The sequence below is a fragment of the Streptopelia decaocto genome, assembly GCF_964273445.1.
Source record: "Streptopelia decaocto genome assembly, chromosome: 1".
In the NCBI taxonomy this organism is placed as follows: domain Eukaryota; kingdom Metazoa; phylum Chordata; class Aves; order Columbiformes; family Columbidae; genus Streptopelia; species Streptopelia decaocto.
The window spans coordinates 102,776,705-102,791,631 of NC_138663.1; the positions used below are offsets into that span (position 1 = coordinate 102,776,705).

General features: G+C 37.1%; 1 protein-coding gene across 7 annotated transcripts in view; it reads left to right on the forward strand.

Moving 5' to 3' along the window:
• OFD1 (OFD1 centriole and centriolar satellite protein) overlaps positions 1–14,679 on the forward strand; it is a 33,421-nt gene extending 18,742 nt beyond the window's left edge. For 6 of the 7 annotated variants that reach the window (XM_082054343.1, XM_082054342.1, XM_082054345.1 and 3 more), the window contains 7 exons: positions 1,728–1,860; positions 6,877–6,977; positions 10,318–10,437; positions 11,713–11,864; positions 12,731–12,898; positions 13,560–13,630; positions 14,578–14,679. In XM_082054343.1, coding sequence (XP_081910469.1) covers positions 1,728–1,860; positions 6,877–6,977; positions 10,318–10,437; positions 11,713–11,864; positions 12,731–12,898; positions 13,560–13,630; positions 14,578–14,623 — 791 coding nt within the window. In that variant the 3' untranslated portion in view covers positions 14,624–14,679. Of the gene's footprint in view, positions 1–1,727; positions 1,861–6,876; positions 6,978–10,317; positions 10,438–11,712; positions 11,865–12,730; positions 12,899–13,010; positions 13,103–13,559; positions 13,631–14,577 lie in introns of all 7 variants that reach the window. The other variant, XM_082054344.1, reaches the window with a different exon arrangement.
• Positions 14,680–14,927: the final 248 nt, after the last annotated feature.

A 14,927-nucleotide genomic window follows, 5' to 3' on the forward strand; every position in this document is an offset into this window, starting at 1 on the left:
TGTATTTGATTGTTTTCCTTTCCAAGCACTTGCATGTTGGGCATCTTTCATGCTTTGACTTTCTACTGGGAAGGAGAACGCCCATTTCTTTAAGAGCAACTAAAAGTAGGACAGGATCCTTTTCTGTTTTCTCCTGCTTACTGCCTCCAGTCTCTGGGCAGTAACACAGATCAAGAAATAGTGACCCAGAAAAAAAAAATCAGGTTGCCATCTGACCCATGCTCCCTATTACTTGATCAGTACTTTTCACCTTGATCATTACTTGACCCAACTTCATACCATCTGATGAAAAAGTGCAAGGTTTGTCAGTCTTGCAGACAGCATACTGTGTGCCAAAGATGTCAGCCATTTGTCTTTTAGTAGAAAATCAGTAAGTTCAATCCTAGATAATTTCTAAATAGTAGTAGGTTGTAGTAAATTACTGTATGAGATCGCTGGCGCACCTGTGTGCGAACATATAGCATCTGTTATGCTGAGGAGGTGCGTGCAGTAAGCATTACATGCTGTTCTTGTCCATTTGCTCTGCACATGAAAATTTGACAGGTTATTTTATAGAAGATTGGATGTGGGTGGGCTGAGGGTTCCCACCATGAACAGGTACAGCTGGTACATAAGTACAGTGTAACTGCTGGGTCCTGTTCTGCAAGTGCTCGGCTTCCTTAGAGGGTGGTCATCTCTGTTGCATGGGCAGAGGGGCGGTCTGGAGATAAAAATTCATGGACAACCCCTAGTCTGAAGCATCCTGACTTCTGCAATGTGATGTGCACCATGAATGGGGTGCACTTCTACAGGGCCACCTGAAAGAACTTCAGGTATGAAAGTGTTAATAATGACTTTTTGTCCCTCTCTCTTGAGCCAAATTAGCACTGACTAGAGTAAAAGTTATTTGGTCAATAAAGGGAAGAAAGACCGTAGTACCTGCTTACTGAGTGAATACCACATCTTGTAGAAAAAATAGTAATTCCTAGTCTTGTAATGAAAGACCTGTGCAGCTGCACAGGACAGGAAAATTAAGATTGCAAAGCAAAATTTAACCCAAGCACTGGACTTTGCAAGTTTGATTAAAAGCCTTTTTAATGCAGAAGTTTGGGGTTTTTACCTTGGTTTCTTAGAAAACTCAGGACTTCTGTAGTCATACTGTCTGTCTGTTTCCTTCCCTGCTAACTTTACAGCTGTTGATAAAAGGCTAAAATCTTCAAAGATTTCTTCTTTGCTTCATCACCCATTTTCACAAATGTGCAGAATATGAAACCTCCAGGTTATATGTCCTAATAAAGAATGGCCTTTGGGAGACCTCAAGCATTATCTTTTGCTGGCTACTGAGCACATCCCTAGTTTGAAATCTGGGTCTGTAACTGCTTCTTCTAATGTCCAGCATGGAAGAAATTAGTATTTGGCCTGTGGCAGGGGGGCTGCAGTTTGTGGGAGACATGGATGTATTAAGGGGTGATGATAATCATAGGCTTTGTGAAGAGTAAGTTTATGATGGTGAAGGCTTGTAGAGCAGAATTCCCATACAGGAGATGTAAAAACAAACAAACAAACAAAACCCCACAACAACAACAAAACAGTACAAGAAAGTTCATATTAAGATCTGAATGTTAGTTGCCCTGTAGTGGTGGTGCCTGCACAGTCCAACTATGCATGTGTTGTAAAAAACAGCCTTGTCTGTGAAATGGTAGGCTATATAACTGGCTAATACAACTTGTGGGATTTTTATTCTGCAGACATCAATGGCTCGTACCTTGCCTCTTCCCAGCAGAGTGTTGACCAGGTGCTTTCTCCTATTTCAAAGCCACATCTACCTTCATCTTCTGAGTCTGTTTCTTCCTCACCATCCAGTCATGGCCATAAAATCAGGTAATATTGTTTACAAAGCAACATTTTTATCCTGCTTTTTAAAGAAACATTTCTCTTTTTCTGTGCCAATAGCTGCTTTTTAAAGAAACATTTTTCTTTTTCTGTGCCAATAGCTGCTTTTACAATTCAAGTAAGAACTTTTCTAACTATGGATAAGCATTTCCATTCTTGAATATCATGCCTAAAGAGTTTAGTTATTAAAAAACCAAACATCCTTCTCCTCCCAAATCCATACACCTTTAGCAAATACAATTTGACATTTTCACCTGTATTAAATTGGTGCATCCTTACAGTGCAGAGTTATGTGCAGTGAAATACTTAAACCTCAAGTGCATTGGAAACTTTAAAAAACATTTAAAAAAAAGTCCTATGGCAAAGTGAAAGTTAATCGATGTACAAAGTGTTCTGTAAAGTCATTTCACTGTTGTAGTTGAGCAAAGATGTAAGGATATTCCAGAGATTCTCTGTGTTGGGGAGAAACAATAAAGGCAACACTGGCTCCAGCGCCTGAAAAATCCACCGCCGTGGAAAAGTGTTACAGGCAAAGGACTAAAAAGCCTAAAAATTGAGAATGTGAAGCATCCTAAGCTCATGTGGGTTTAATGCAGATGTAGCAAATTGATAGATATCCATCACTGAAACTTAGCTCAAAGTCTGCTGTTTAAGGATAATAATTAATGTTTAGAACTGTGCTTCTCAGCACTTTGTGCTACTTCAATCAATGTAAATATTGCTTTGTTACCATGTGTGGCTTCAATGACTGTGGTTCATTTGGCTTGTGCTGTCACCACTAGGGCACAACTGACAGATACATGGCATACATAGTTTAGATGCTCCTGAGCTCAGGTCAGGCTGATTTGCTTTGTTGGTTTTCAGGCTGCTGTAGGTATCTCTGTAGACAGAGCTCTAGATTTAACATTTTTTTTTTCCCCTTTGCTTTTGTCCTTTGCTTTTCTACTTTTCATGTGTCAGTGTTCTGACCAACTTTTGAAAGCAAGGTGTGGTATGGATCCTCATATTTCAGGAGAGCTGGAAGTTCTGCAGCACTGTATCAATGTAGACGTTCTGTTTCACTGTATTTCCTTTCATAGTACATCACTTTCAGACAGCTGAGTGAATGATTCATTGTTAATAAATAAGTATTCTGGTAATCACTAATTTCATAAAACATGTTTTCTAAGAGTTTCCTGAAAAAGTAAAATCTGTTCCTAGAAGTAAATCTGAGTTATAGCACCACTGACTTGCATGCCTGTGTATAGTATCTGAGAAAAAAAATCTTATTTTTTAAACATGTGAGGAATGTGTGCGTATCTCTGAGATGTATCTGACTTTTCATGTTGTCTCACATCTTTGGACCATGTTGATAATTTCAAAATTTAGACTTTATATTTCTATGAGTAAAAAGAATGTCTGTACTGTGTTGCAAATGGGAATGTGAAGGTACTACAGCGGCCAATTAGCTAACTATTACTTGGCATGTCTTATCTGCAATAATCATATCAGACATTTCACCCTCATATGAATTACCTGAATGTGAATGCATTTTTGACGGTTTGCTGTCATGAGCTTTTTTGGGATTTGGCAGTTTTGATTCGTCTGTAAGGCTTCTGTGCCATCCATATAAATGTGATCCTGATGAGGCTAACAAGAACCCTTGCTGGCATTGTAGACTGATTTGAGAACAAACTTCATTTCAGAAGACAAAGTTGGGTCGTGAGAGGAGTAAACTTCATTTTTCAGTTACTTGAAATTATATTTCAAGAAAAGTGTAAAACTTAAAAGCTTATCACAAATTCCTGTCCAAAGTAGTGATAATCTCTCATCTTTCCCATATCAGAACAGGCTTTCTGCATACGCTTGATGTTCAAAAACGATTGAGGTTATATCTGATGCACACAAACCCCCTTCATTTAAAAAAGACCACTGATTTCTTGAGTGAAGCATGCGTCTCTTCTTGTGTCTCTATTTTACACATATGTGACCTGATTGATGAGCTTTTGCTTATTGAAGCGCAGTAGTTTCTGCTGCCTGAGAATTTAAATCAAAGCAGTTGTAAATTCTCACTTTATTCATTAACATTTTCCTCTGAAAAGCTTGTTCAGTTGTCTGTCTAACCAATTTCAGAATATGAAACTCCAGTCTCCTTTGCATGTGGGAATGGGCTGGGTAGCAAAACTCTTCCTTTATGTGGGGGTGTTTGGTGTTTTTGTGTTTTGCTCTGTTTGGGTTTTTTTTTTTGTTTGTGTTTTTGTTTGGTTTATTTGGGTTTTTTGTTTGTTTTGGTTTTGTTTTTTTAAGATCTCTCTTAAGTAAATTAATAACTTGGCAAAATTAGGCTGTATAAAAATGCCTTATCTTTCCTCTCTGTATATCCTGTTTCCATGTATGAAATTCTTTTGTTCTTAATGTTACTCCAAAACTGAGAATCCTGAATAGATATATTCAGAAAAAGCTTGAGTATTTCATTTTTAATGTTTGTTTCCTAAGAGACACTTGAATTGGCTGTAACCTGGTAGCCATAATTCCAGATTTGATGGCTGAAGACACCTTGTCCTGGGACAGCTTTAGCAGAAATTCATAGGACTTAATTATTTTGTTGTTATCAAGTTACCAGTATACATTCAATGTAGACAGGGTCTCTTTTGTGGTTAGAATTTGGGGATAGCCTTCATGTTCTCGGTCTTCAAAAGAAGGTTTTAGGATTTCTAGGGACTGTGAGGTTAATTCCTTTAAGCCAGGGGCGTCAAACTCATTTTCACTGGGGGCCACATCAGCCTCGCGGTTGCCTCCAAAGGGTCGAATGTAATTTTAGGACTGTATAAATGTAACTATTCCTACGTTTATACAGTCCTAAAATGACATTCGGCCTTCTGAAAGCAACCGCGAGGCTGATGTGGCCCCCGGTGAAAATGAGTTTGACGCCCCTGGCTTAAGCAGTTGTCTCTTCTTTCCCTACTCAGTGACATTTTCTACAGTATGTCTCAGATTTCCTGTACTCCTGTGACAGACCTTACAAAGTGAAGGTTGAATGTCGACCTACATGTTAAGGTGATATGGGAAAATACTCTTAATATTGTGAGGGACTGAACTTCTGTGGAGGGTGTTGTGAGCACACGCTGCCTGACAAGTGAACAGTGCGAGCAAGTTGTGTTGCTGGGAGCTGGGCCATAGTTGCTTTCTTGGGTTCCTTGTGACAAAGCAAGGGTATGAGGTCCCAGTAATGTTCTTGAACTTGCTGCTTTCCCAAGACTTTCTTAAAGGGAAAACATTCTTTTGTAGAGTATTTTTTTTAATTTCTTGTGCCTTAGACTGTTTTCTGTTACATAAAATATTTGAGAAATGCATGCGTGGGTTTTTCCTGTTATTTACTGTCATTATTAGGCAAATGGCCCATCATTGATATGTGTTGTGGGATTAGTTTATGACCTGTAGATTTTAAGTGACAACAAGACTTCTTAGAAAAGAGATGATACTGTAACACCAGCAAGCCATTACCAGTTAGACCTCTCTCAGTAGGGAAGAACAATCGCTTCTGTGACTACAGGAGCTCCTTGTTTATTTATGTTTCAAGATATGAGTGGTATGAAGGAAGCCAATAAACAGAGACAGGAAGACTAGAGTTATAAGGGAGATTATTATCTAAATAATTCTTTTTTTGTTTGGGGCTGAAGAAACTGATTGTGAGGGTCATTACCAGTTTTAGGCTAAAGAAGTAATTTCAGACATTAACAGCATAGTTTGTATGGTGGTGGTCATTTTTTGTTTAAGCTTTAATGGTAATTTAAACCATAACTCATGTAATTTAATCATTTGGTGTTGATTAGAACACCAGTACTGTTTTATGGAATATTGGCATTAGGTAAAGTCCAGGGTTTGTTTGCCAACTTTGGCTGATAGAATGAATTTTGAAAACTATTTGGAAATACATGTGTTTCCTGGTCTGCATGAGGCAGAGCTGTTCTGTTTGCTAAATCTGAGGCAGTGTGTCTTTCTACAGTGGCGCAGGACACAGTATTGAATAAAGTGGCATGGATCTCCTTTAACCTTGCAACCTTAAGAATTATTTAACACTTAACCCTTTATGTGAAGGACACACTAAAAACATGAAGCAGACTTCGAGAACCTTGAAGTTCCATTTACTGTCTCGTACTTAATTTAGAGTATTTCCCCCAGTGACTTTACTGAACTATCTTTCTGACGATCCAGATTTGTTTGTCCCCAGATTTACACTAACTCACTGAGAGGGTATGTTTGTCCTCCACTTTTGCCCCATAGGAGACCTGAATTCCTTAGAAATTGTAAGCACAAACATGTTTATGCTGGGGTGAAGAGCCCCAGCTGGTGCCAAGTGAGCTCCTTTAAGAAGTACTGCTGCTGAATTTCATTAGTGACCTGCACTCCTCTTACTGTTCTGATTCTGGTCAGAGTTTAGTAGCTGGGTCACGTGAGAGATACTATTCTTTCACATGATCTTTCTGATGAGATAAATGGGGATTTAAAATGAGGGCACTAACCTCATTTTCCATAGCACTCAGATTTTTACCCTTGTATTTTGCCGGACACCTAATACATTTCAAACACGTGTTAAGATGACACTGAAGTGGGAATTAAAGAATGTAACACAGAGCAAAAAGGCAAATTTTTTCGTTTCAGTTGACTAAGTGTCACACTTCATTGTATCTATCTTTTTCTTTTTTTCCTTATTCCTTTTCATGCCTTTTGAGAGTGTATTTAGCTTTGATGTAATGCCTTTATGTCATACATCCGCCTTGGGGAAAGGCTGTAAGGAGATGGCTGTCAGAGAGATGAAGCTGACTTTCGGTAAAAGTGAGAGCACTGGTATTTAAGTACCTTAAATTTTGAGTCCAAAAGTTCCAGCATTTTGGCTGCATGGTTTTTGTGTTTGGTTTAGTCTGTTGCTAAGCATGTGAGTAATCCTTGTATTTAAATCTCAGATTGCTATTTGCTTCAAGTTTAGCATTTATATTTATTAAATTATTTCTGTTCTTCTTTCAGACTTCATAATCAACAAACAGACAAACAAGATTTCAGTGATATCTCCAGACCAGAGAAACTAATGTATGAGGACCTTGAAGAACACATTTCTTCTCTTGAGTGTAAGTTTTAGTGCATTTTGGACAGTTTAATACCTTAGGGCTTAACGGTTGCAAGACAATTGTCTTGATAATCTAAGACTACAGTTGAAGAGAAAAATTTCTTACTCATGCTGGAAATTAGAAAAACAAGCTGGCTCAGGTGATAAGGAATTAATCTTCTTCATATTTGCATCTTTAGAGGAGAAGAGTATGTATTAATAAGTAGACACTAAAATCCAGTTGGTTCTGAAATTTGTGAACATAATTTTGTTCAGAAATCTTGCACAACCTTTTTCTGATTAATGCATGTAGGTTTGACAGAAGGTTTTGAAGTTGTGTAGGATTTTTTTTTAAACAGCAAAGTGTACTAATATATGAACCAACTCGAGAGTCTATTGTATTTGCTGCATAAAGTAAAACTCCAATGAATCTTCATCATGGACCAATATCAGAGTAGTATTGCTAAGTTGTAATTCTGAAGATATGTTTCTGTAGCCATTACATACAGTCTTGTTGCCTTTTTTTTTTTGTCCTTCAGTAACAGAAACTTAAATAGTATTGTGAATTAGAAGTTACTTTAGAAGCGTGTGTACCTGTGTGAAGAACACTTGCAATTATGCTGTCATTAATCAGCATCTCTGAGTAGTTTTGGAACATATGGTCCGGTTTCTGAAACATGAATTTTATCCTATTTTTTTTTTTTTTTTCCTCTGAGATGAACATTTTATTTATTTACGTTTCTGTTCTCTGTTGATTGCAGTAAGAACTTTGTCATTATGTGATGTTTTGCATTGCATGCTATAAAATGTTTCCTTCTCTTTATATGCTGCAGTCAAGCCTGCAGGGTCAGTTCTGAAAAAAAATTTGATGTAACTAAGGTACTGTAGAAAGACAAGGATAATAGAAGTTAATGCACTTTATAGCCATTTGTATATGGCGAGAGAAATAGAAGCACAGTTACTGGCTTTATTTTCTAGTTTTCAAGAAACTGAGTGACGACTTGATGTTGGACCTGAGCAGCCTTCTCTCCCATGAAACCATGGGTTTAAAGTAAATGAAGTTGTCAATGAGAAAGATGTGAACAGTGAGCTAAACACCTTTTCCATTTCCAAATTCTGTTAGGTCTGTGAACTCTTTTGAGACTGGTAGAGATACGTCACTGGGCGGTATCGTTAAATTCATAGTTGGTGAAGAGATTATTGTTATTTTAGGGGAGAGCTAGAATCACTGATTTCAAGGAAAATATTCCTAACTGGTGTGTTTTCCGGGGTCCAAGACTGCCTTATTCCTTTGGTAGTGTCGTCTGGAAGATGGAGCAATGACCTTGCTCACTCCTGAGCCTGTGAGAATATGGTTTTCAGTATTTTAAAAACCAACCAACCAAAGAAGAAAGATACTGTTTGTTTAAACATCAAACGTGCTGATAGTGTTTGGGGATAACTATAATAGCAGAAGCTGATGACTCATCTATGCATTTCTCAGTGAAGTTTTACTGAATACATTTGGTTTTTAATTTACCTCATTAAGGTTTATTTTTATGAACTTTAAATGCATTATTTGAATGTGAACCGAGCCCATAGGCACTAACGGTTCCTACTCATCGTATATTTTGATTATATTTTTATGTATTTGTTTAATTTCTGTTAGAGACTTTTAGGAATACATTACATATTTCACTTTTATGACATATGACAATAGACTGGCATTTTCTTGGCAATTAGGCCTGAGTAGATGTTGTGCCCCGGTAAGTTACTGGTGTATCTTACAGTGACATGTGGTAGTCAAAAGAATAATTTTACAGTTCATGTATACCAAGGATTTCTAAATGAAGCCTTTTAATTCCGCGGTGAATGAGCCCTAGCAAGAAAAGATTGTAATTTCTGTTGGCAATAATTGCTTTTAGTTGATGTGCTTGTCTTAAGGAAACAAAGCATCTCTTGCTGTCTACCCTTACATAAAGGAGTGGAGGTATAAAAACACCATTACCTTTTTTTTTTTTCCTTTGCAGAATGGTTAATGAAAATATGTTTTGTACTGTATTTTTGTGTGGTTAGCAGACCGTTGCAAGTTAGATATAATATTTAACAGGAACCTATTTGCGCAAGGAAGTTTTTGACTATTTAAATATTGTGTACCCTGAAACATACCGATGCCTCATATGGAAATAATGTTGTTGTTGATAACCTTATAATTTAAACCTAAAGTGAAAGAGAGAGCAAAAAAACAAAACAGATGTTCTTCTGAGTGTGATAGCCCCATTGTTTTGATCTTCTGTAAAACATGTATAGAATTTACTTTCCTGGGTGAAGCTGGTAGGAATTCCTATTGCTTTTTGTAAGAACCTGAAACCGTGCTCAGAACTTAGTTAAACTGACAACTTGGCAGAAATTTTCTGTGATGCTTTAATCTATAATTCCTTTAAAATAATTTTAATTTAAAGAGATTCAGACCATTCAGAGAGAGAGACTGATCAGTTTGGCTGTCTTGTTTTAATTTTGTGCAAAATATTTCTGTTTTATTACAATGTAGAAAAGAAAAATGTTTGAACCCTTGATAATATTTGAAGGATGGGAAATTGATATTTTCTAAACCTTTACCCAAAACTTAAGGATATATTTAAGATATCTGTACTATATTACGCTAAACGCTTGGGAAAATGGTCCTGTGTTTTTGGACTACATAGGCATAATGGTTACATCTGATTTTCTATCTCCCTTTGCTTTCTCCCATAAAATTAAGATAGAAGCAGTCTGCATACTTTGCAAATAAATAATTAAGAAGCAGTTGAGTATTATAGCAATGATCACAGCGGAAGTACAGTAATTGTGTTTTTTGTAAATTCAGAGACACATTGCACAGGGAGGAGAAAATACAATGTAGAATGTCTGAGTTGGCAGCATCCATCTGTGCACTGAGGAAGGCAAGGATTCTAATAAAGGAATAGAATCGTAGAATCATTTCAGTTGGAAGAGATCAAATAATTAAAGGTTGTTTTATGTGCATGGAGAGGATGAGCTACGCTTGGACATGTAATTTTTCCGTGACCTGTATCTTGATTGTGTAAAGAAATGAAAACATTTTGGTTTTCTGTTGTATATTTATTCATGAATCCCTTCTGGCTTTGTAAACAGATGTGTTCCAATAGCTAATTTCAAAACTAACCATTCTGTAATTAAAGAAGCAAGTACAGCCTGTGATAATTCTTAATCCTCAGGGAAATGGTCAAGTTGAAGGGAAAATGCTCAATTAGTGCTGATATTTATGTGTTCCCATTCAGCTATTCCCACACTTTGTGTCCATTGCTGTGCTCCACTATTGTAATTACCAAATAATGAAGCCATTGTTCAAACGTCTTCTCCAGATCAGGGGGACATTCCGGAGCAGTGTGAAAGTGAGGGTTTGCATCCATCTGGGGACATCGTCAATGGAAACTGTGTCACAGCCACTGTACCAGCAGCAGCCACTTCGCTGCAGGACTTAAGTGAGTTCTCAACTCAGAAACAAAAGCAAATACCCTTTTAAAATGACAAATATAGAAAACAAAAAGCCAAATATTTAATGTTCTATAGGTATACATGCTGAAGTGACTGTTTTTTGGTTTTTTTTCCAAAATCACTAGTTATGTTATAAAGAGGAAGGAATGTTTTCTTCTGCTTTACTGTATGATGATGACTTTTTCACCCTGGTTTTAGTTATATTTCCTTTTAATTTAAACATTTTTGCTACCTGTCTCACCTCCCAGGCAATTTCTGGAGAGATTATTTTGTTTTTTTCTGTTCTCTTTAGGATAATTATTAAATATTGTTTCTGGTCTTGATAGAAATAAGACTTAAAAGGTTGTTTTTGTTGTGCATTTTTGGGGGGGCTTTACTGTATGATGATGACTTTTTCACCCTGGTTTTAGTTATATTTCCTTTTAATTTAAACATTTTTGCTACCTGTCTCACCTCCCAGGCAATTTCTGGAGAGATTATTTTGTTTTTTTCTGTTCTCTTTAGGATAATTATTAAATATTGTTTCTGGTCTTGATAGAAATAAGACTTAAAAGGTTGTTTTTGTTGTGCATTTTTGGGGGGTTTTGTTTAAGTATTTTACGTACCGCTTGTTTGGATGTTTTTCATTTTTTCTGACTCTGTTTGCAAACTGTATTATCACAATGCTGTTTTAATTCTTTGAGTAGATGAGCATGATTTCACTGCAGCACATGCCACTTCTCTGTTTGCTCTAGCTGGAAGCATTATGATAATTTTTATTTCAATAAGAGCTTTCTAGCCTCTAACAATTACCAGTATTTAGTACGCCTATCTAATTACTATCTGAATGCTGTTCTACTTACACAGCTTCTTAAATATACTGGTCACATCAGTAGTGTGTCCTGTAATAGTTTCAAAGGTTTTTTAAGTACTTTATAAAGAATTGTATCCAACCATATTGCAGAGAGGGAAAGAATATGAACTTCAGGGTAACAGATTTAATGAGAGCAGCAGGAATGGAGATTTGTCAGCTCTTTGGCCTCTGCTTTGGCTCTACTGTTTAATTATTATTGAGTCATATATCAGACTAAAAATGTATAAAGGTGGGTAGGAACATTACCAGATACCTAAGAATAATTTTGGCATATGTATAAACAATATATCCAGTTGCTTTTCATTTTCTATCAGTGTTATACAGGAACCCATTACTTGTTTGTATGCAACTGTAGTAGATTACTGAACTACATAAATCAAATCACAGATGTTGAAATGATTTTTCACAGCGGTGCTGGATCAAAGACAGACTGAAGAACAGAACAGAGAAGCTGAGAAAAACTTAGACGAAGAAAGGAAAGGAAAAGAAGAAAAGAGAGAGAGTGAGCAAGAGGAACCTTTGGAAAGAGAGCAAAAAGAAGTGGAAAAGCTTAACAAAGAGGTGGTGATTTACTATTTTAATTTCTGGCAGTAATGCAGCTTTCTAGTGCCATGTATTTCAGGATTGCTGTATGTGTTACTTGCTTAAAAACAGATTCTGTTATTTAAGTGCAAGTAGTAGAGGCTAACTTCTTTTACGTACTTGTGCGATTAACCAAACAGTCTCACTAGAATTTCTCCTTTATGCCAGGTAACTTTTTCACTGCAGACTTAGAAGGCAGCTGTCACCAGGCTATCGGTACAAGCTGTACATTTGCTGCCTATTTGGTCTGGACTGCTGCTGGTGGGGCACCACCAGAACATGTGTCCATCTGTTCATTAGGGCTCTTCCTGGGAAGTGGAAGTTATAAGGACACCTTAAGGAGATTGCTTAATTAATCCCATTGAGCTGATGTAGCACATGTTGATGTCGAGTTCTGGACTTCTAGGACCTGCATAAAACTTGGTTTTTGCTTCTTCCCATTTTGTCTTCCTCTTCCAACCCTTAAACCTTGCTCGGTTTAATTCAGTGTAGTGGTACTGGTCACACATGCTGGTGCCACCCTTCGCACCGGCTAACCAGGCCCTTCAAGGAACTTGCTCACCTGTGCCAGCTCATCTTCCTCGCTTCGCAGGTCACTGTCACACACAGAAGCCTCAGGCCTCACGGTGTCTCAGACATCCGGGCAGGGTTAGAGTGGGATTTCTTGGATGTCACTTTTTGAATCGCAGCACTAGCTTATCACTGTGTCTTGAACTGCACGTAACAAGTTTAATGCTGTTTAGCCTTGCATGTTTTACTGAGGTCAACAAGAAATCCTGCATGTAGTGCAGGTATTAAGGTATATTTTTCTTGAGCTGATCGGTATTTAATTTTATGTCTTAAAGTGGCTCCAAGACTCGAAAGTAGGTGAAGAAAAAGAAGATAAGGAAGGGGTAAAATCTGAAAACAGTAATTCTGGTGCTGAAGATAATGTAAAGGACTCTACTCCCAATCCATTAGAAAAATACATGAGAATAATTCAGCAGAGAAGAGAGCAGGAGCGGGCAAACAAGGTGATCATTCTCAAAACTGGGCCCCCAAAATACTGACTGAATTTGTGTCTTGCTAAGTATGCTTAGAATTAAAACAATATTATTTATTATTTTTTTTCTTTTCCCCATTCAGAAGCTTTCTGTAACAACCTGCAGAGATGAATGTTTGGATTTGTATTACAGAAATGTGTTGATTCAGAAGAAAAAAAGAACAAACTTTCTTCTGTAAGGGTTTTTGTTCTGATGTGCGGTAGAACGGGGTCTGTTAGGTTTTTTTAGGTACTAGGACAGTATTTACACTGAAATGTCCTCAGTTTTTAGTTTAAACTGCATTTTATGTGCAGTTTGAATCTACAGAGGTCAGTTTGTGTTCCACTAACACAATTGATAGAATTTATTCTGGCAAAATGGAAAATTTGACCTTAAAAGACCAAGTATGTACACAGGTGAACATTACTTTGATGAAGGAGTGCAGCATACTCATGTTCAGACATTATCCAAACCTGATTTTTCTGAAGTGTCATTTTTCTAGATATAATACAAGCATTTGCAGAAAAAGGGTGGGTCCTTCAGAAGATTTTTGTTTTCAGTTAGGTGTCTTAAAATAGAAATAGCATTATTAAACCTTAAACCTTGACTTAAGAACCAGTTACAGAAAGCATATTTTTCTCTTGGTTGCCAGGATTCAAAAAAAGAAGAAATAGGAGAAGTGTCACTTTTAGAGGGACTTACATCTAGTGAAAAGGATGACAGGTAAGGCTCATTATTACTATTAATTGCTTCTATTACTCCATCTCAATAAGTAGTTATGGTTGAGAGATGATATCTTAAAAAGCAGAATAACCTAGTAATCAAGAGCAAATGTGTTGGAAAAATTGAGAATCCTTCCAGTTCTTACACAGGTAAATTATGCACTCTTTGCAGTTTGGAACTGGGAACGACACTTGCTGATCTGTTCCAATAGCTGTGGCAATTCAAATGCTTTTATCTGCCACTGAGCATCTCAGTTTGTTCACAGTGAGCTGAAGGATGAGGGATTCTTCTTGGGTAAAACTGCCCCACGGAAGTTTGTCTGTGCTGCACCTTGCTGATGTGTTATTGAATCTACCTTTGATTTATCAGTAGCATCATGGACTTTTAACAAAGTAGTTCACACAGTTATTTCAGAGATTTTTGGCTGCCTGCACTGACTTACCATTGATAAGTAACAATATGTAGGTTTTAGTTGCTTGACAGGAAAAGGATGACAATCCTCTATCAAATCTTTCAGTTTATTTGAAGATGTAGAATTGAAAACATATATAACAAAAAATATGGAACAGTTAAAAAAATTAAATTCTCATACTAACCATAGCAATGAGTCAGTATTAACTGTGCCTTTAAAGTGCAGGTTTGTTTTACTTATGAGACCCTGCCCTGAGTGCTCCTAATTGTATCTGTGTAGTGTTCCTTTCACTGGATAAGTACTACAGGAGTAGTGGATGGATAGTGCAGCTTTTTGCTACAGCAGATGGCTTTCTGTCTGTGAAGGACCAAATCCTCACCCTTACAGGCTTGCTTATTCAGTTCACTGAAACAGCAACAAAATTGCAGCACAGGCAGTGTCTTTGTTTTTTTTCTTTTAAAGTTTATATTTAAAATTTAAGAAACTACTTTGGACTCATACCACTTTCTTTCCCTCTGTCTTGTCCTCAATACAGCGCTGCAGGCATTTCTCATGGAGACACGGATGAAAACTTCTGGTGAAAAATAGCTACTGCTTTTTTAATTATTATTTTTACAATAAAAATGTTTTTATTCTTTCTGCTTGTAAAAAGTGGTAATAAATGTTAGGCACTAAGATTTCAGGCTGTATAATTATAAATTAATACAGCTGATTTTCCGCTGTCTGATCACTTTGGTCAATGAGTTCAAACAGGAGGAGGCCCTTGAGTGGGGTGTGAGAAGGGACAAAGCAGTGCAAAGAAATAAGTCAGTATGTTGAGGTTTTGGCACTGAGTTTGTACAGCCTTTGACAGCTTTCCAAGTGATGCCTCCCACCCAGCCCCTT